Genomic DNA, 20402 nt, shown 5'->3' on the forward strand with positions numbered 1-20402 from the left:
TGGTTGCCAGTGTTGCCCCCAAACCAAATTATTTATTCATAAATTTCCAATTTGAACCCTAGAAGAATAGCGCATAAATTATTTAAGACATTTAAACATGCTGACATTTGTGTGATTACAATCAATGTTAACACAACAATAGGGCTGAAATGTGTCTCAAAATACTAACTTTTACATGCTATGCACAAATATAATGCTTATGAATTATGGAGCGGGACATTTTTTGAATGCTGCACACTTGACCGACAATCAACTTGCTGCACAACTAAAACAAGAAAGGTGGGGCACATTTCAGCACGTAAAATCACATTTACAGTACGTGAGTCTACCCATGTGTGAAGTATTTAAAAAATAAAAAATAAAAAGTGAGGGAATTTGACTTTTCAGATAACTTTGCTTGAGTTTCATTATTTTGTTTAAAAGGTGCTCTTAGGTAAATAAAAAAAAAATAATAAATTGCTGGATTGTGTGAGAGTAAAGGCTGTTTAATAACCCTGACAAATTTGAATGAATTAAAAAAAAGGTTGAGTACAAGTAAAAAGGCTTTCAAAAAGGACAAATTATAACTTGCCTGTCAGTTCTCAGGCGCTGTAGACATGTCTGCTACCTGTGGTCCAACCACACACCTCCCTTGTGCCGTCTGTCAATCTAAATTAGCTGCACTCTACAGCATTAATGCTATTTTGTTTCTCACATGTCCTACAATTCAAACGTAAATGTTTGAACCATCTGAGCCAAAATCCGACCTGCAAGACATAGACGCAGATGAGAATCGCCAACATTGCTGTCTGCAGCGGAATGGTATTTTTATCATCTTTTTTTATATGATCAATACAGTCAAGTATAACACTATTGATACTCCACACACATTGAACCATTTTGTCTAATTATATGGATTTGTCTAATAGCCATCATGCTTTTCACAATATCAATGAATCTTGATCGTGCATTTGTGAAAACATGTTTTATCATCCATTTTATGTTGAAAGATTGTCATTACTCCTAAAACAAGACGTCATATTTCTTCATGTATTAGTTAACAAACGTATCTTTCCTAAAATGCTCACTGCAGATTCTGGACTGCTTATTAACAAGCAGATTTTCACGCGCGTGGCGCTTGATAAAGTCGACTTAACTCTTCTTTAACAATTCATTCATTGTAGTTGGAATAATGCAGTGGTGTGCAGTCAGGGCCTTCAAGGCCTTCTCTGCGGGCCTAAGAAACATCTGAATCATATATTATATTTTGTCCATCAATACTTATTAAATAATTCCAAATTGTCTGTTAGCTTTCCTTCATTACTTTCCGGGTCAGAAATCTGCCTCAAGGCCTTCACAATCAGTTCTGCAGGCTCTGCTGCATTAAACAAGCGTCGATAAGACTGTTGCTTTAACCAATCAGAATTCGATTTTGTGACACCAACGCCTTCTCGCAGGCGTAGGGATACGTCATTGCCTTCTCGCAGGTGTATATATTTGTAGTCAAGACTTTCCAATAATGACAAAGTTAAGTATGTCTACTTCATGGTGTAGAGGTTCGCTCACCTGTCTGCCATGTGGGCAGACAGGGTTCAAATCCCAGTTGGTAATCATTTTTCCCTTAAATAAAAACAACCGTGTGTAGTCAAGACTTTCCAATAATGACAACGTAAAGTGTTGCCACTTCATGGCATAGAGGTTTGTTCACCTGACTGCCATGTGGGCAGCTGGGGTTCGAATCCTGGTTGGGAAACATTTTCCCTTAATTATTTCTATATATGTGTAGTCAAGACTTTCCAATAATGACAAAGTAAAGTGTGGCCACTTCATGGCATATAGGTTTGTTCACCTGACTGCCATGTGGGAGGCTGGGGCTCGAATCCCAGTTGGGAAACATTTTCCGTTGTTTCTATATGTTTGTAGTCAAGACCTTCCAATAATGACAAAGTAAAGTATGGCCAATTTGTGGTGTAGAGGTTCACTCACCTGACTGCCATGTGGGAGGCTGGGGTTCAAATCCCAGTTGGTAAACATTTTCCGTTAGTTGTTTCTATATGTTTGTAGTCCAGACCTTCCAACAATGACAAAGTAGTGTGGTCAATTTGTGGCGTAGAGGTTCACTCACCTAACTGCCATGTGGGAGGCTGGGGTTCGAATCACAGTTGGGAAACATTTTCCGTTAGTTGGTCCTATATATTTGTAGTCAAGACCTTCCAATAATGACAAAGTAAAGTGTGGCCAATTGGTGGTGTAGAGGTTCGTTCACCTGACTGCCATGTGGGCAGCTGAGGTTCGAATCCCGGTCGGGAAACATTTTCCCTTAATTATTTCTATATATGTGTAGTCAATACTTTCCAATAATGACAAAGTAAAGTGTGGCCACTTCATGGTGTAGACTCTACACCATGAAATGTTTCCCAACTGCGATTTGAACCCCAGCCTCCCACATAGAAGTCAGGTGAACAAACCTCTACACTGTAGAGGTTTGTTCACCTGACTTCTATGTGGGAGGCTGGGGTTCAAATCGCAGTTGGGAAACATTTTCCGTTAGTTGTTTCTATATATTGGTCGTCAAGACCTTCCAATAATGACAAAATAAAGTGTGGCCAATTCGTGGTGTGGAGGTTTGTTCACCTGACTGCCATGTGGGCAACTGGGGTTCGAATCCTGCTCTTGTTTGACTGATCACTACACTATGTAGTTCAGTAAATGGATGATCCTTTTTTCATTAAAATAAAGACTGTCTTTTTTTTCAGCAAAACAATTTATTTCCGTGGGTGCAGGTTTTTGTTCCAACCGATCCAACACAAACAGTTTAACCAATGAGGTTTCTGCTGAAAAAAGAAGCACCTGACTGCAATCCACTGATTGCACTTCTAGGATACCAGATTGGTGGAAAGGTTTCCTCTTACAGGTTGGAACGAAAACCCGCACCCTTTGCGGCCCTTTCTGGAATAGTTTGGGAACCACTGCTCTACACCATGAAGTGGCCACACCTTAAATTGTCATTTTTGGAAACCCTTAAGTCCACACGGTTGCTTTTATTTAAGGGAAAATGACACATGAAAAGGAGGATGGATGTTGGTGAGTAAAATATGGCTATATTCCTAAATAATATTTCAATTGTATGATCTTACTATTGGTGATTTTTATGTGTCGCAGCTGTAGCTGCAATAGAGGTTTTATAGCCATAAAATAGTTTTTGAGGGTTAGTTTGATTCTGACAGCTGAAGGCGTCACTAGGAAATTCACGGAACGCCACTGGAATGTCACCACATTAGTCCTTGCCTTGTGAATTGGCATTTCAATGGCATAGTGGTATAAATTTGTCAGTTTTTTTCTTATTTGATATTATACATTTGCCTGCAACACGGTCGGCCCGGTGGAGCGGGTGGTTAGCGCGTCAGCCTCACAGCTCTGGGGTCCTAGGTTCAAATCTTGGTCGGTGCACCTTTCTGGAGTTTGCATGTTCTCCCCAGGCCTGCGTGGGTTTCCTCTGGGTACTCTGGTTTTCTCCCACATTCCAAAAACATGCATGGTAGGCTGATTGAACACTTTAAATTGCCCCTAAGTATGAGTGTGAGCGTGAATGGTTGTGCCCTGCGATCGGCTGGCCACTGATTTAGGGTGTCCCCCACCTTTGGCCCGGAGTCAGCTGGGATAGGCTCCAGCACCCCACGACCTTAATGAGGAGAAAGCGGTTCAGAAAATGAGTGATTTGCCTGCAACGAAGTATAAGCTTGGCCATGCTATGAAGGAAAGCTTTGTGCACCTTTATGTGCACATTATTATTATCATGCTTGCTTGCAATGAAGTATAAGCGTTGCTCCTGAAAGCCCTGTTTAGGGCAAAGTGGCGGCCCGGGGGCCAAATTTGGCCCGCCGCATCATTTTGTGTGACCCGGGAAAGTAAATCGTGAGTGCCACCTTTCTGTTTTAGGATCAAATTAAAATAAAGAGTATAGATGTACATTAAATTTCCTGATTTGTCCCCTTTTAAATCAATAATTCTATTTTTTTAATCATTTTTTTCTGTTTTTAGTTCAAAAATCATTTTGTAAAATCTAAAAAAAATATATAAAAAAGCTAAAATAAACATTGTTTTAGATCTATAAAAAAACTGAATATTCAAGGCTTTTAATCCATTTATAAAAAAAATCTAAATATTATATCTAAAATTGTCCGTCCAGCCCACATGTAATCGAGTTGACGTTAACGCGGCCCGCGAACCACCCCTGGTCTAAACAAAGAGGTGCAAAAGGAACGTCAAAGTACTAAGTCTAGGCTGACTCAAGGCCCTGCAAGGGGCACTCCACCTTCGACATCTGCCCACCACCATGGACCCTCCAAGAGGCTTCCTGACACTTCAGTCTTCATCTGTTTTGACTTTTGGTAATGATAAATAATTTGTTTTGACTAATACCTTTAATAATAACAATGAATCTGCTTTTATGAACCCGTTTTTACTTTCATGTTTCTGTACACGTACAAGGCTAACGATCCAACTTACATACACCAACATAGATAAACACACTCAGACAGCTCAATTGTGTAAACCACCCTTGCCTTTAGAGTTGAGACATCCATTTGATCAGGGCCACCGAATGTAATAAAGTGACAAAAAAGAAGTGTGAGGTCAGAAGTTCTGACTCAGAACGTTTGAGGAACAGTCCTCAATGTCCGACCTTGCATTTATGCATGATTTTGTGAATGACTAATGGAAAATATGACAAGATCCTCCGCCAAATTGAAAACAATGCAGTGACAAAACTGGGCTTCAAGTCCTAACGACGATACATGGCGCTTTAAACCAACTCTAAAATAAATACTTCAAAACTCATACCCAAAAAGTTTCTGACTGTAACTCAGATTCAGCACTCACTTACCTTCAGTTTACCTTTTTAGCAATTTTTTTCAAACAGATTTCATGTTTTTAAAAGATAATCTTCAAATTAACTCCCCGACACCTTTAAAGTCTCGCTTTTTGTTTGGTGTCAGAGATTTTGTTTGAATCTTTTTTTTCCACATAAATCTGATTTTATACTACGCAAGTGTATTTATTGCACTCACTTAAAAAAAACTACTAGTACCCACCTCCAGTTCTGGAATGAAAAGATAATTTATAAAGGACATTTGCCTTTGACTTATACAAGATCAAGCTAAGTACATTCCGCCCCATAAATCTCTGAGCTAATTAGAAAAGGTGAAGCAAATGTTTACTCTGTCAACAAACTAAATGGCTGTGACAGTTATTTAAAGGTTGTTGGAATATACAACATGTCTCTATGACTTTTTTAATAAACATGGAAATGTAAGAAACCACACCACTCTTCGCCACAGCCAATATTTGAATATCTGTTTTTTAAATAATTACAGAGAAGCTATGAAGCTTGTGGGCTCATCTCCAGTCTTGCAAAGGAGATGGAAGGAAGTTAGAATAATCTTGCTGCAGTGAGCATGTGTTCTTCCCAAAATTGGAGGTTTAACTCTAGAATGGGTCTAATTCAGCCTGTTTGTTCGGTGTAAACTCTACATAAGGTTGGTGGGGGACCAGGTTTCCATAGCAAGTGGTTACCAGGCTACTTTTCAATTCAATATTTGAATTTACATCAAAGCTGCACCTACCTCTGCGAGCAAAATATTTGAAGTTAAAATAAAACGCTAAATTTGCCATGTCAGAGCAGCTTGCCTTTCTCAAGTACCACATCACAAGACAGGCAATGGAGTTCTGATGTATCGCCTAAAATAATCACAGACAACGCACCTGAGGAGGCAAATGAAAGAGAATAGATTCAATGTACATGCATGCTGATCAATATACTTGCTTAACAATCAAATAGTAAGACAAAAAGGGACAACTGCCGTTGCAGAAATCCCAAGTGTCCAAGATGCCAATTTCATGTGGAACTGCAAGCTGAATGGAAAGTACAGTCAAAGCCCAGAAGGAGCCAATGGTAAACTCGTATAATGGGTTCCTCCGGGAGTGTCCCAACTCTTTTTATACATGGCTCTGCGGTGAATCCATTTCATATCAAACCCGTTCATGACGACACAAAAAAAGCTATCATGAGAAAACGGTTGTCCTGACAAATAAATTCACAAGATGGGACCAGTTAGATTGATTATACAATGTTCATTTGTAGCGGTCAAAGTGTTGTAATTAATACCCAACATGTACACATAAATCATGCCTCTGCCCACCCTCTAAAATGTCTGGTATAACCAATTTGAAATGACTTTGGAAACTGCAATCATAATGTTTGGATATTGACTGAAAAGCCCGTTGGAATCTGATTTTGGACAAATCACACTAAAAGTAAACTGGAGGCCAACTTTGAATCCTCCCAATTAGTTAAGGCCGGGAACTATTTATTAGTCAATTGTATGAGTTCAGGCTTATATATAATACAATTATAGGTTGGAACCTTGACACATTTTAGGATCTATTCTAGGGTGTTTGTTGATGAATAGGACAACAGCCTTAAATGAGACGTTTTAATTACATAAAACAAATTCCATTAGGTACATTCATTGCACAGGGTGAAATGTCATGGGTCATGTGTTCATATTTTAAAGCATTTAATAGCAAATATGCTATTTTACCTGTCTGTGCAAATCCCTGCATAAAACCAATACCTAGAAAGAAAACATTGTTAATGATTAAGAATACAGTTTAACCACTGTCAAGAAAATATGTAGTGGGCAAGTGTGACTGTGTACAACCACACTGAGGCACTCAGTATCACAATACTCCAAATACAGTAAAAGTGTTCTTATGTCCTAACATAAGCTTTCACAAGATTGACTGCTGTCTATTAAAATGGGGGGCAGACTTGTTTCACCTTTTGGTATGTTGAACTCTGATGCCGAGTTGCGCTTTACCTTCAATGCTCTGTTAAAACAGGAAAGTTTCTTTGGAGAAGCAGAACATGCCCGCTCTCGTTTAGAATTCAGTTTGCACTTTTTTAAACGTTCCTTCTTTGGGACACTGGCACTCTCTCTCTGTCTGGGGATTTTACACAAACAATCCTCTTGTGCTGCGGTTTGAGTGCACGAATGGTCACAAGCACCGTCTCTCACCTCCACTCCCTGATGTCGACTATCTTTACGATCTGATTCCTGTGTGCAGAGGAGGCACTGAGCCTGTGTGACGAGTGGCATGCTGATAACTGGGGTTGGGACTTCTATTTGATGATTCGGCTCATGTGCGATAGGCTGAGAACTTTTAAAAGAGGCAGGTTTTTGGGCCGTGCACTGGTTTAAGATAAAGCATTTGGAGCAATGTTGTTGGTCAGCCTCTGGGCTTGCTGCATGGACACAATAGTTCTTAACATAGCAGCAGGGTGCAGGTATTTGTTCGGGATATCCGACCCTTCCTGGACAGCAGCGGTGCAAGTGGGAAGAAGGACAGGGGAAGCAGTGCTTGCAACAATCAGTGTGAGAGCAAACTGGGTCCAGGTTTGTTGCCACATGTTTGCTTGGACCGTTTCCTGTAATGGGGACGTGCTGAGAGAGAGGATGTGAGTCTTGGAAAGGCTGGGGACAGGAATGACTTTTCCACTGTGGGGATTGTTTCTCACATGAAGGGTTTATATTTTGGGAGGACTGGCCCTGTGGTGGTGTGTTGAGTTTGGATACAAGCCCATTTTCAGGACTGGATCTATCAGCCTCCACTGAACTACCATACTGGGAATTGTATTGATTAGGGTGCATGTCATCGTAAAGCTGAGCACAAACCTCATGATCCTCTTGTGGTTTGTCATCAGCATTGTTAATTGATGCTAAGGGCTCTAATTCATAGTGATTTGCCTCTTCACTCCTGCCATCCAGCTGGTATTTCCCAGAGCCTGAGCTTTTTACTTCAGACGAAGAGCCTTCAGATGAGTCCTCAGTGAAAGCCTGACACTGCATCTTTTTGGGCAGTGGGATCTGGCCACAGTTGCCCTGAGGTCCCAAACAGCGACACATACATTGGAAAAAGAATGTGGCAAAGGCCCAGCTAATGCACATGATTAGCATCATGAAAGTGCCCAGCTGGGTGTACGCTAACACCGTTGAGGGCATCATCATGGCGCCTGCCACAAAGGTTGTCAAGGCAGCCATAGCGATTGCAGAACCCATGCGGCTAAGGGAGAAAATCACCTTTCCCTCCCGGTCAGGCTCTGGAGCGAGCCTGTAAGCCACGCCGTAATGGACGGCAAAATCAACAGAAAGTCCAACCGCCACAGAAATGGTAACAGACTCCAAGACATTCAGCTCCCAGCCGAGAAGCACCAGGGAGCCCACGGTGACAAAAATGGTCCCGGCAATGGACAGGATGGCATATAAACTAATGATGATGTTCCATGTGGTTAGGAGCATGACACTGAAGGCTACAGCCACAGACAGTGCCATGGCAATCAGAGTGCCATCAGACAGGCTGTCCTGTAGATCAAAGAATTCCAGGTTGCTGACAAACCAGCCATGACTGAGGCCTTCTGGGGCGTGTCGTAACTCCTCAGTTATCCAGGCATCCACCTGGATAATAATGGAACAAGTTATTTGAGGTGAAACCTTTATTTTCACAACACATTTTTTTTAAATAATGAAAATATGAATTTTAACAGACACAGAAACCTTTACGAATAAACTATTAACACAAAAAATAATGACAAGGCTTTTACCTCACAGTAGAACTGGTGCATCTTCTCATAAGCCAGTGTGAAGAGGAAGGTGCTCTTAAACTCCAAAACAATGGCTTTGATGGTGTCGTTGATGTCAAATCTAGGTCCGGGGGTTTTGCTGTCCAAGTGATAGTTTGTACTGCGATCGAGCTCCATAATTGCCCTCTTGATGCACAACTCAAAGACTTCCTGCTTGTAGGGGAAGGTAGACTGACTACAGCAGGGATAGACAGATGCCTCCTCGCAGTCTTGGTTTTCCATCCACTGTTAAAATAAAGTGTGGGTAAAGTGAGTTTTTCAACACTAGATAGCAATTTAGCACTTCAACTACAAACGATCCTGAATCTAATTTTATGATGAGCTATTGAGAAATAAATTACACATTGTAACTAGATTCAACATTAACATATTCATTATTAAGTGTTTTTGAGGAGTTTGACTGATCTCTTAACGGCCACAGAAAATTGGAAGCTACAAATAAATTTGGAACCTGCCAAAAGGAAGATTAGATGCTGTTTTCTTACAGTACCCAGTGAAAAGCCACAAAGGCACAGAGAGAAAAAGAAAATTCCACACAGGATTCCAGAATCTTGGATTCAACCTATAGATCTTGGAACTGTGAGACGGACGTGATAGCCTTTCATGCACTGTGCTGCTGCATTTGATCAGTCCAATGTCTGTATTTTTGGGATGGTATTGCCTAATGAGACAGGGCTGTCAGTTAGCTACAAATTTGGTAACAAACTGAACATTTTCTTATCAATGATCGTGAGGATTCAATAGATTATTCCACTGAATTTTAACAGCTAAGTAGGAAAGATCAGTCGTAGAATAATTATGCAAAGCTGTTATACTTTAAATTGAGAACTGACCTGCTTGAATGTTTCAATGAAGCAGCTGGTGAAGTCCTGCTCATCTGACTGAAACACAAAACTTTGGTTTCGCAGTTTCTGGCAGAAATGAAGGATCCACAGCTGAGAGGCTGGACTGGCAATGTTGAAGCTACTGTCCAGTATCAACTTTCCCTTGTTTTTGGGATTCAGGGGGTCACCGTTATCTAGAGGTGTGACACCCCATATGATGGTGATAGGCATGTGAAGATCCTCTCCGTGATGAACCCTCTCGAACATGAAAAGTTTCTTGTACTCCGCGTCATAACGCTCGAAAGGATGGGAGGCCCGGAACACTTGAAACTCAGCCAGCTCCAGTGATGGGAGCTTCATCTTTGGATTGACGCAAACAACATATGCTCCACCCATTGTTAGAGCAAGGAACCAGAAGAGCCAGAGATAACGTAGCTTGATGACAATGCAAGGAAGAACTTTCTCAAAGAGGATTCTTGAGCCTTCTGAGACAGTAAACACAAATTTCTTAGCCTTCCGGCAGAGACCTGCCACAATCATTTGGATTCGATAACCAGTTTGCTCAGGTTCGGGCTTAGAACAGGGAAATGTATTTGGCAAGTACCGCTCATGTAACACCACCACAGCTGGGAGCCACGTGACCATGAGGATGTAATTGACCAAGATGGCTGTTCCAGCGTAGATGCCAAAGCAGCGTATTGCAGTGATGTTGCTTACATAGTTGGCATAAAAAGCAGCAGCAGTGGTAAAGCTGGTGACAAACATTGACAAGGCAGCATGCTGCAAAGTCACACTGACAGTTTCTGACAACTCAGCATGGGGCTTATCAAATTTTGTGTAATTCCATACATCGCAAAGCACAAAGGCGTCATCTGCACCAATACCCACCAGGATGATAAGTGCTGTGAGGTTCATGAAAGGAAAAAACTCAAAGTTGAAAACCATGCGGTATAGAAAATAAGATACAATGAGGGAACTAATTATGGCTATTATTGTCATTAGCGTGATAAAAACTGACCGTGTGTACACACACATGACTAGCAGGACAATAATAATGGCTATAGCTGGGTATACTGTGTCCATTAGGAGGTAGTCCTGAAATAGGTCATGTTTAATTCCAAACTCAATTCCAGTGACTGTGGTGATTCCGTCCGAGGAGTTCCAGTTCTCAAAATTGTCTAAGTAAATGCTCATCATAGACTCTCCTTTCTCTGTGGGTGAGAAGAGCATGCTATACATGAGCACTGGTGGAGGATGTTCCAAGCTTTTTGGGCTAAGGAAGTCCTTATCGACAAGGAAGTGCATTATTTGGTAGACGGCGTTGTATTTAGTGCACTTCCGAGGCACATTGCCACACTTGAGCTGATCCTTGCGCCTCAGAACCATGTCCCAGCAATCAGGCCCCAGGGTGCCATTGTGGTAGTACTTGGCGCACGAGCGCAGAATCTTGAGCGTGTGCGATACGTCACGTTCTGTGATCATTTGGCAGGATGACCTATTTGTGAGGGCTGCTATGTAGTTACCAAGTGTCCAGCTTGGGCAACATGAAGCATCATTGGTACGCTGACAGAGGCTCCAGTAGTCAGGATGAGAGCGCACCTGGGGAAATGGGAAGGGGAGTAGAAAAAGAGAATACATTAATAAAATACAGTAATATCTTGAGATACGAGCTTAATGCTAATACAAATCTAAACCTATCTAGGATTGTTTGCTTTTGTCTCCCCTTCAAAATATTACGAAAATGACGCACACAGGTTCTCACAATAGGATAACGCACGACCACTTGCCAACTTGTCCTAGTCTCCACTCCCATGTTTTTCGATTATTTCGTGCTTAATATCATTGTCATATACGCCTTTTCTTTGCAATACCCATCATTGAACCTGCTTGCTTTGGACCCATTGTTTTCCCCTTAATCGTGCACTGACAAACGCAAAAAAAAACGAACACAGAAAAAAAATGCAACGCTCCGCCCAGTAGATATCTTTACAGGAGGGAGATGCGGCGAGAAAGTGTGCTGAAATCATAAGCAGCCTCTCGCGTCTCGGCCAACTGGCTGTCTCGTACGCTCATATCTCAAAATTTGTCTCGTATCTCAAGGCAAATATTTGCTCGGAATTTTACTCATATTTCAAATTGCTCATATGTTGGGGCACTCGTATGTCAAGGTATTATTGTATATGGATTAAAGTGAAGGGAAAAAAATCTATTTATTGATTTCTTTTTTAAAACATTGCCAAGAGTAAACATTGGAGGGCGAATATTGCTGAGGTGGTATTTGAGGTGCTTACTTCAGTTAAGATAAATCCACCATTTTCATTAATTGGACTTATAAAATGAAGTACTCATTTTAAATGTACTTCATAGTCAATACAATACAATAATGTATGGAGTAATAAACAAAGTGCTGGTGCAAACCAATTGCAACAGTGCTGTGAAACTAAGCACAAAAAATACACTGGAGGAAAAGGAAAGGTAACTGAGGGGTTTCAAGCAGGTGTACATCCTGACCTGTTGACAGGATTCCATTGCTACGATGGAAAGCTTAAATCCATGCCAATGTTTTACTAACTTTTCCTGCAAAACTACGCAACTGGGAATTTCAGATCAGAAGCATATTCAGGAGGAAGTTGTGTGAGTTAATCTAAGGGGTTAAAGGCCCTTGATTAATAAACAACATGTTAAGGAAACAGTCAACAAATGAGGTGCATGAAAACCTAGTTTACCTTTCACATTGAATAAAAATATTGTACCATAAATTACAACATCGCAATAAAACATTCTCATGTTGTTCCTCATTCCTACCCGAGTGTTGTCTAGATTACACATGGATTTGATTGCCTGAATACTCCACAAACTCTTGCCCTCAGCAGACGAGAAAACTAGTCTGGAATAGCTGGACCCTGTATGAAGCATAAAGAAGAAATACAGCGATTATTTTTTGCCAATCCAAAAAAGCACCAATTAAAGCATTTGCCTGAAACACAATGATGTGTATATCTTATTATGAAAACTCTTACATGAATTTAAACATGTTTAGAAATTGCTTCAACAACCTTACCAGGCACATCGCAGAAAAACTCCTTGCTAAAGTCCCACTCTGCATGCCGTTTTTCTCTATCAAAGCTGTCTTCGGGCCATTTAGATTCTTGGTGACTAGAAGCGATAAACATTGCTATGATTAGATGAGGCGATTTTCCTTGAGGCTGACAGTATAGCTACAGTAAAAGTATTCAAAAACACTTAAAAAGCAGACTATTACCATGCTAACAATGCATAGCTAAAAACAAGATTTCCGTCATGTTGCACTGAGAGTAGTTAGATTGGATTGATGAAAGTGTCGTGTAAAGCCAATGTATTTAATTATAACAGACCAAAAAAGAAACACATTTTAATACAAAATAAAATAAGTGTAGTTCCTTTGTTGATTAAAAAAAAAATTCTATGTATATTGCATTAAAACCTTAACACAAGTTTAGCCAAGTTACTCTACTAATTGAACCTAGTAGTTCCACATTACAACACCATAACTGCAGTGACAACCTAAGTTCGACAAAGAATGTTTGTTTATTCACTCATACAGCTAAATTTAGTTACTTTTTAGCTTGCTCGTCGGCGTATTTGAAGGGATAATTGGCCAGTGTTGCTTTGTAGCCAGTGTTTTTCACCATGTTGTTCCATGTAACCAGTCGTTGACCAATGGCAGTTCCTCGAGGTTCAAACCCCTTTTGAAGAAATAAAAAAGAAAAGATTAGAAAGAACAAAATATTTGGTTTGTTGGGACAACTGCTTCACCATTAGACAGAATTGCTACTAGGCAAAAAGTATATTTGAATAGATACGTAAACAATTAAATTAACTGCATCAATCGCCAAAATTAAAGGAGTACAATGATATGAAGTGTAGATTGAGTTTGTTTTCCAAGCAAAGGCTAAATATTGTACATGAAACAAACGCCATGTTTGTTAGTCGTTACTTTGAAAGGTATGCACTGTAGCACATAGTGTATGTAGCCTTTTCCTAATCAACACAAAGGTTTTGACAGTATTTGTAATCAGAAGTCATGGGCTATTGCAGACGCATGTTGTTAGTGTTTGGTTAATTTACTGTATTTTCACACCTATATGGTGCACTTAAGTCTAAAATTTCCTCTAAAATGAAAGGGGCGCCCAATGAGTGGGTGCGCCTTATTTATGGGCTAAATTCAAAATTTTGTATGACCCTGACCATTCCATTTCTTGCCAGCTGTACTTATATTTCTGTATAGGCGCAAAAACATGTAGTATGGTAGTATTAATAGGGTTGATCCTACTTTGCGGTTTTTCGATTTATTGCGGCCAAGTCTGGTCTACAATATCGATATTTGAGGGATTACCGTGTCTAAAGGAGTATTACAAGATTGAATTCATAACATTACATGAATTAAGTTATACAATGTAATATTGCAAGATCAAAATCATTATTTACAAGAGATAATTTGTAATATGAGATTAAAGTCATTTGGTTGCAAATGTTCCTGTTATAGCTGAACTAGAAGATGTTTGGGGTCTGCAGACGTCAACTTTTGGCTGTGAAGAATATAATAGAAGAAATTGAAATATTTTATTTATTTGATTTCTAGTATTGTGCCACATCTCAAAAAAGGTTGGGGAAACACTATTATTTAGACTAATTTGGACTAAACCTTCCTCATAAAAATCATTTTTAAAGTATACATTTTAAGCCAAACAAGGTTTCAGAACAGGTTTTAATTTAGTAGGTTATTTTAAACACGGTCAAATAACAACAGCTGTGACCGCTCGTTTATGGCAGCCAAGGCAGCCACCAGAAGTGCACAAAGCCTCATTATAAGAGCCAGATACGTCTCGCGAACAATGACCTCTAATAATAAAAGTATCACACGCCCTGTAATGTGAATATTGCGTAAGCGGGCATCACAATGTCGAGGTACAAATGAGATGAGGAAGAGTTTCTATACTTGTTTTGGTTGAGTTAATTTATGTGTACATACCAAAAGTGGGTCAGAGAAATCCGGGAGGTCAGGAACCAGGACACCCACCAAGGCACACACAATAATGAGCACTGTGCACACACCAAGTACCACCACTGGCCAATCAGCTATTAGCTCAGAATAGCTGGAAATGTCAAACATATATTAGATCATTGATTGTGCTAGAACATCGATTTCACAGCTGAATTACCATTAATTAATCTATGAAAAATCATCAAGTATGAAAACAAGGAACAAGAGATTAAAATTCTGTGAGATGCCATCTGTGATTTAACAAAGGTCAGGTACAGAGAGACAATTCCCACCAGAAAACCTACGGCAGGTCTTACCTTTTGGGGAATCGAAAAGTCCACACAGGGCTGGAAAAAAAAACGAGACTGTTACATTTTGATGTCACAGCAGTGGCCAATACCACCAAAATATTTTGCAAGAGTTTGAGTTTGGAGGAGAATTTTATTTATAAAGCCAATTCCACTGGCCACTGTTGGCCACTTCCAGATTGTTAACCGAACCACACAGCATAAAAGAAATATATAGTGGGACCATTAATTACCAAAGTAATTGGTTCCAGAACTTGTTTGGTAACTTGGATTTTTCTTAAGTAGAGCAGTACTTTATTTGTATGTAAATGTATTTCTCATTTGATCCACGGCCCTCAAAAAGATACCAACTAAACAATTACATCCTTGACGTCGAAGAAGTTTCACGTGCGGTGAAAATTGTCAGATTGATTAGTATGCTTGAGAATACCAACGACGTTGTGAACGCAAACAAACTGAAAGTGCTATAATTGATGCTTTAAGCACACGCTAGGTAGGCGAGACAGCAGAGGGCAAGGCCAACCAAGGTACAGTAGCCATCTTAGTGGAAAAGTAAACATTTGCTGTGCAGCATAAATGCAGGATCAAATAATTATTTACCTTTAACACACCCCTAGTTCCTGTAAGGTACACTAAAGTACTGCAAGTAATCTGGCATCCAAGAGTGGCGCCTACTTTGAACAGATTTTACTGTACATAGTAGGTTCTCAATTGGGCTGTTGCACAATTAAATGTTATTTTCTATCCACTAAGATTAAAACCAAAAATAATGGCTACAAATTGAAAAGTTGATTACAATACTAAATCATGGCACAGTAATTAAAAAAACAACTAAAAAATAAACATCTAAAAAAATAATAATATACATCACACTAGACTAAAACACAAATTAAAAAAAGGTTTTAATGTTGCTTCACAAACTTTCATTTAACTAATTGTGTTTCTCAGGAAAATTTTAAAAAGCAACTTGAAAGTTTACTTCCTCTAAGAAACGGTAAACACGAGCAGAATCATTTTCATGCTGCTGTACACTTTTGACCTGAAGTATGTGCACCAAGCCACAAATATTTCTCCAAGGTAACCTTGAGCTGTGAGAGACGGAGTGTTCATGCGGGATCAGGACATTAGACATGCCCCTTCTTTCTCATCTTAGGGATGGAAAAATCCTACTTGAACAAATCCTCATCACACATCTGTGATTTAGTGATCAGACCCATACAGTTTAACATATACCATGGTAATAAAACGATAACGTTAATCATCATTCAATGATTGTCAACAATAACAAAAACGTTCAATAAAAGATGATGTGATGTGAACGATAGTTCCAGACCACCGGTCAGGACACAAAGAAGATGGTGAGGAACAGCTAAACATTTAGAAGGAATAGCGATAGGACACACAGCATAAAAGCGAAAAGACTAACAAAGCCAAAATGAATGATTATGAGATGCAGAACAACACCAAGCCTATCCACTGAAAGATCAAAGTGAAGTGTCCCTGTTTTTTACTTTATCTGTACTTATTAAAAACACAGAGCAAACACGATTGAATAAACCTCAGCAGCGCACCACATAATATCCTCTTCTAAACAAAGACACGGAAGGGATTTTTCTTTTTTTTTTTTTAAATGGCTCTTTGATACTTGCACACAAACAGCAGCCTCATGGAAAATGTCCCTCATCCATTTTAACCTACACTCATTTGAGGACAGCCTGTAATGCTTTTCTTACTTGATAATGCAAATGTTCTGAAAATGTTACAAAAATCTAAAACGTGTTAACTTGGGTAAAACGGGTTAAGTTCATTCAACGTTTTTTTTTAAATGGCCATGTGAGGTAAATTTATATACATCGTAATAATTGCCTGTCATGGGCATTTTGGGTTAGAAAATATAAAACATGCCTTATATTTCATAGAGGAAATAGTGGAACTATAAATGGAATATCACACTAATGAAATACATTTACAGATACCGGATACCAGATATTATTGAAAATGTCAGTTATACTTCCCTGAGCAAATGAGACAGCGAGTAAGCTTGTTAAGTGAAAAATAGACCACCTTTATGCTCTGGCTCTTCAATTAGAGAACTCCAGAGAGTTTGATTGAGCATGTTGCTAGCTGGGGTCACTAAGAAAGTAAGAGCAGTTTTACTTGACCCAAGGTGGCCTGATGCTCTACCCACTCATACCCCAAAACACTAATTATTTTGTACACAATCCATCGTTAGCGCTAATGTAAATCCTTGGAATTGGCTGTGGCTCAAACGTCCGGTCGACCAAACGTCTTTCGACGAAACGTCCGACCGAGTACCGCAAGAAGCATGTGATTACAGGCATATTCTATGGATTTACATTGCAAACAACTCGTGAGGAACAATACACCCACCTAATTCCAGTTGGATGTGTTGAACTTTGTAGGTGTTCTTGCCAGGGCTGGTGATTGTGGTAGTGTAGGCAGTGTGGGGCGGTAGGGTGTGTAAGATCAGGCCGGCAGTGTGAGTAAGTGCAGGCAGGTGGACAACAAGAGCAAGTTCTTTGACTTCTAGCTTGAGCAACTAAGGTATGCCTATTGCCTTTGCCTGGAATCTGGAAAAGAGGGCAGTCATGTTCACCAGGTGGACAGCAAAAAGAGTGAAAATAACATTGCTCGCAGCAGAGCGCTGAGGGATGAAGACATGGGGATGGCGTGCTTGAAACATAGCGTTTGGCTTGCGTTTGAGAGTCTGAGACAGTGGGGGTTGATGCAATGCCTGTTGGATTTAGAGGGATCTTAAGGGTTCCGTTATGTTTGACAATTCCACCATTTTGGGTTGGTCTGTTTGTTCTCTGGGTGTGCATTATCTCCTTCTGTGTTGCTTGCAACTGTCCAGATGCTGCATTCCTGACTGAGGTGTCTTCATCTTCCACTATAAGGCTGTCACCATTTGAGGCAGCTGTGATAGGCACCTGGCCAGTGATAGCTTGTATGCTGGTGATGGATGATGCATTTTCATTGGTACCGAGAGGATGGTGTCCTTTGCTGCTGGGGGCCAGAGGGTCGTCAACTGCTTCGCTCAGGGCCATTGTTCTCTCCCAGTGAGTGAGGCAGGAATACGGTCACTCCTCTGAAAACAGAAAAACGGAAAAGTTTACTTTGATTTGCTTTGTACTTTGTGCTTTTGCTTTGTTGTTCTGTCTAATCACCCTCTTGCTACTGCCACAATTTCCCGAATACGGGATGAATAGTTATCCAATCCAATACAATCCAAAATGTTGGGATGAGCCACCAACTAATCAAATGCCTGATACTACCACATATAGTGTAATGATTTTGGGATTGTACAACAAAGTGGGGTTATTGCAGTTGTATGAATTGATATTATTATATACGAGCAACATGAGAAAATTTCCCAAAAATGACTGCCAAAATGCAAAGGTCAGTTTGATTTCCTGCTTCAACCTGAGTGCAGTTTACCAACAATTGGAAGGATTAATAGATTTTTTTGATGAATAACCAAAAAATGCCTTTGATTTTTTTTGTCTTTGTGAGAGCACCTTTAGAAAATCTGGTTAAGAGAACAAGTAGACTGATTTAAGTGCTCATTGCATTCCACACTGATGACTTCTGCTTGTGACATGTTAAATTTTATATATTTTCTATTTTTATATCGTACAACAAAATGTTGATTCAGTATTTGCAACAGAACATCCTCCCTTCGCACAATTTTATGGTCACACTGAATGTCTTCATCTGAAGACTGATGAAGTGGAAAATTTCAGATGTTTCTACCCAAATTATAACTGCATTGCTTTAAACAGGGCATGTCACTTTTAGGGTCCATATAAATAAATCTTGGTAAGTTGTAAAGAGCAATTTTAAGTTGGCACTGCAGTACAACACAATTAAGGAAAGCGTTGTGGCTTCTACTTGCTCAAAAAGTTGAAAGTATGGATTGGGTTACTTGCCTTGCAAAGCCACTCCCAAGCCACTAACACATCTTGGAAGAAAAACTGTTGCTATTGCCTGCTATTTTAAGATTTTACACTGTTGATTTTGATTTTTTTGCAGACACACAAGGCAATCAGAGTAAGGGTGGAATGGTCTTGAACTTTCAAAAAAATCCAGAGATTTTGAGGTGTTTGTAAGGTTTTTTGGGGGTTTGTAAGGGGAATCATAATCATTTATAAGGGCAGTTATCGGCAGAGGTTGACAGGTATGCTAACCTTTCTTCTCCCGGGTTGGCTCTATTTGGCCCGCCTCCACACTGACTTGTCAATTTCGAGGGTTATTTGATTTTGTATTCCTTCAAAATATTCCCAAAATGATGCATACAAATGTCCTCACAATATGATAACTCACGACCACTTGCCATTGAGACGTAGTATATACGCCATTCGCACTGACTAACGGGGAAAAAAACACTGAAGAAATGCAACGCACCGCCCAGTGCTCGCAAAGACATTACACAAGGGAGTTGCGACCAGAGACAGACATTACACGAGGGAGTTACAGGGAGAGAAACAGTGCCCATGATGTCCTTATGAGCAGCCTCTCACGTCCGCTGTCTGCTCATATATCAAAATTTATAATAAAATAAATATCTGCTCAAAATTTTACTCGCATCTCAAATTGCTCGTATGTCGGGGTGCTCGTATGTCGAGGTACCACTGTACACACACAAATGTGTGTGTGTACACACACACGAAACAAATTTACATGAACATTGAAATAATAGCTAAATGAGCATGAGAAAAATAAAACATTTTACTGAAAGTACTTCAGGGCTGCTTGGCATACGCTTACTTCGGGTTCCTGAATCCCAAACAATTAACATGAACGGCAGACAGTATACTCAATGTACTTCTTTCCGTTCCGGATTCAAGAAAGTACTTCATCCCAAAAGAACAACTACGAAAACAAAACCGATGTCACAAAACACATGCTCACACTAGGACATGATGAATGCACATCACCATGCTTGTACATTAATGTACCGTTTTGAGATTGTCCAACTCAAGACACTGCCACAGGAAAGCGAAAAAACAAGCAGGCAAGTGAATCACGCCACTTTTGCTTCATAACCTACCGTTGTGGACTGAGATTCAGCCAAATGCTAAGTTCTTTCAACACGCGGCGCCTAATTGGCGACACGGAAAAGTCATCGCTTGGAGCGCAAATATCCGCAGACGAAACTAAACACCGACAGCCCGGAAAGACAGAAGCATGTCAGGCTAGCAAACGACAGTGTATCCAAACCATCCGTTTTGTCGAGAGGGAGTGAGCCAGTGGACAGGCTGGTAGGAAGGTAGTGGGCGGGGACTATAGAAACCGCAAATCACTGATAGGACAGCCGCCGTCTCTGTTTTAACCCGCTCACTGCCGCCCAACACACACGCACACTGCACAGTCAATAGTGTGACAGATCAGTGAAACTGAAATACCTTTCTAACCATGCCAGTGGCAAAAAGAAAAAAAAAGTGAAACACTATAAAATCCTCACAGGTGATATAAAACACTACTGGCAAATCACACAACAGATTAAGTAAAACAAATAAAAAAAATCACATATGTCAATTTGCGAA

General features: G+C 40.1%; 1 protein-coding gene and 1 long non-coding RNA gene across 4 annotated transcripts in view; both read right to left on the minus strand.

Moving 5' to 3' along the window:
* Positions 1–2358, minus strand: part of LOC144064446 (uncharacterized) — a 34990-nt gene extending 32632 nt beyond the window's left edge. Inside the window, exons 1-2 of one of the 2 annotated variants that reach the window (XR_013296797.1) lie at positions 1966–2358; positions 572–746 (exon numbers count right to left, since the gene is read on the minus strand). This is a non-coding gene — a long non-coding RNA (uncharacterized LOC144064446). Of the gene's footprint in view, positions 1–571 lie in introns of both variants that reach the window. The other variant, XR_013296796.1, reaches the window with a different exon arrangement.
* A 4101-nt stretch (positions 2359–6459) lies between these two features.
* Positions 6460–20402, minus strand: part of disp1 (dispatched homolog 1 (Drosophila)) — a 35571-nt gene continuing 21628 nt past the window's right edge. The window contains exons 1-10 of one of the 2 annotated variants that reach the window (XM_077587007.1): positions 19907–20123; positions 17227–17944; positions 14845–14874; positions 14516–14639; positions 13102–13229; positions 12566–12660; positions 12310–12407; positions 9514–11103; positions 8642–8905; positions 6460–8495 (exon numbers count right to left, since the gene is read on the minus strand). In XM_077587007.1, coding sequence (XP_077443133.1) covers positions 6759–8495; positions 8642–8905; positions 9514–11103; positions 12310–12407; positions 12566–12660; positions 13102–13229; positions 14516–14639; positions 14845–14874; positions 17227–17903 — 4743 coding nt within the window. In that variant the 5' untranslated portion in view covers positions 17904–17944; positions 19907–20123 and the 3' untranslated portion in view covers positions 6460–6758. Of the gene's footprint in view, positions 8496–8641; positions 8906–9513; positions 11104–12309; positions 12408–12565; positions 12661–13101; positions 13230–14515; positions 14640–14844; positions 14875–17226; positions 17945–19906; positions 20124–20402 lie in introns of those variants that run through there. The other variant, XM_077587008.1, reaches the window with a different exon arrangement.

This window comes from Stigmatopora argus, chromosome 19 (assembly GCF_051989625.1).
Source record: "Stigmatopora argus isolate UIUO_Sarg chromosome 19, RoL_Sarg_1.0, whole genome shotgun sequence".
NCBI lineage: Eukaryota > Metazoa > Chordata > Actinopteri > Syngnathiformes > Syngnathidae > Stigmatopora > Stigmatopora argus.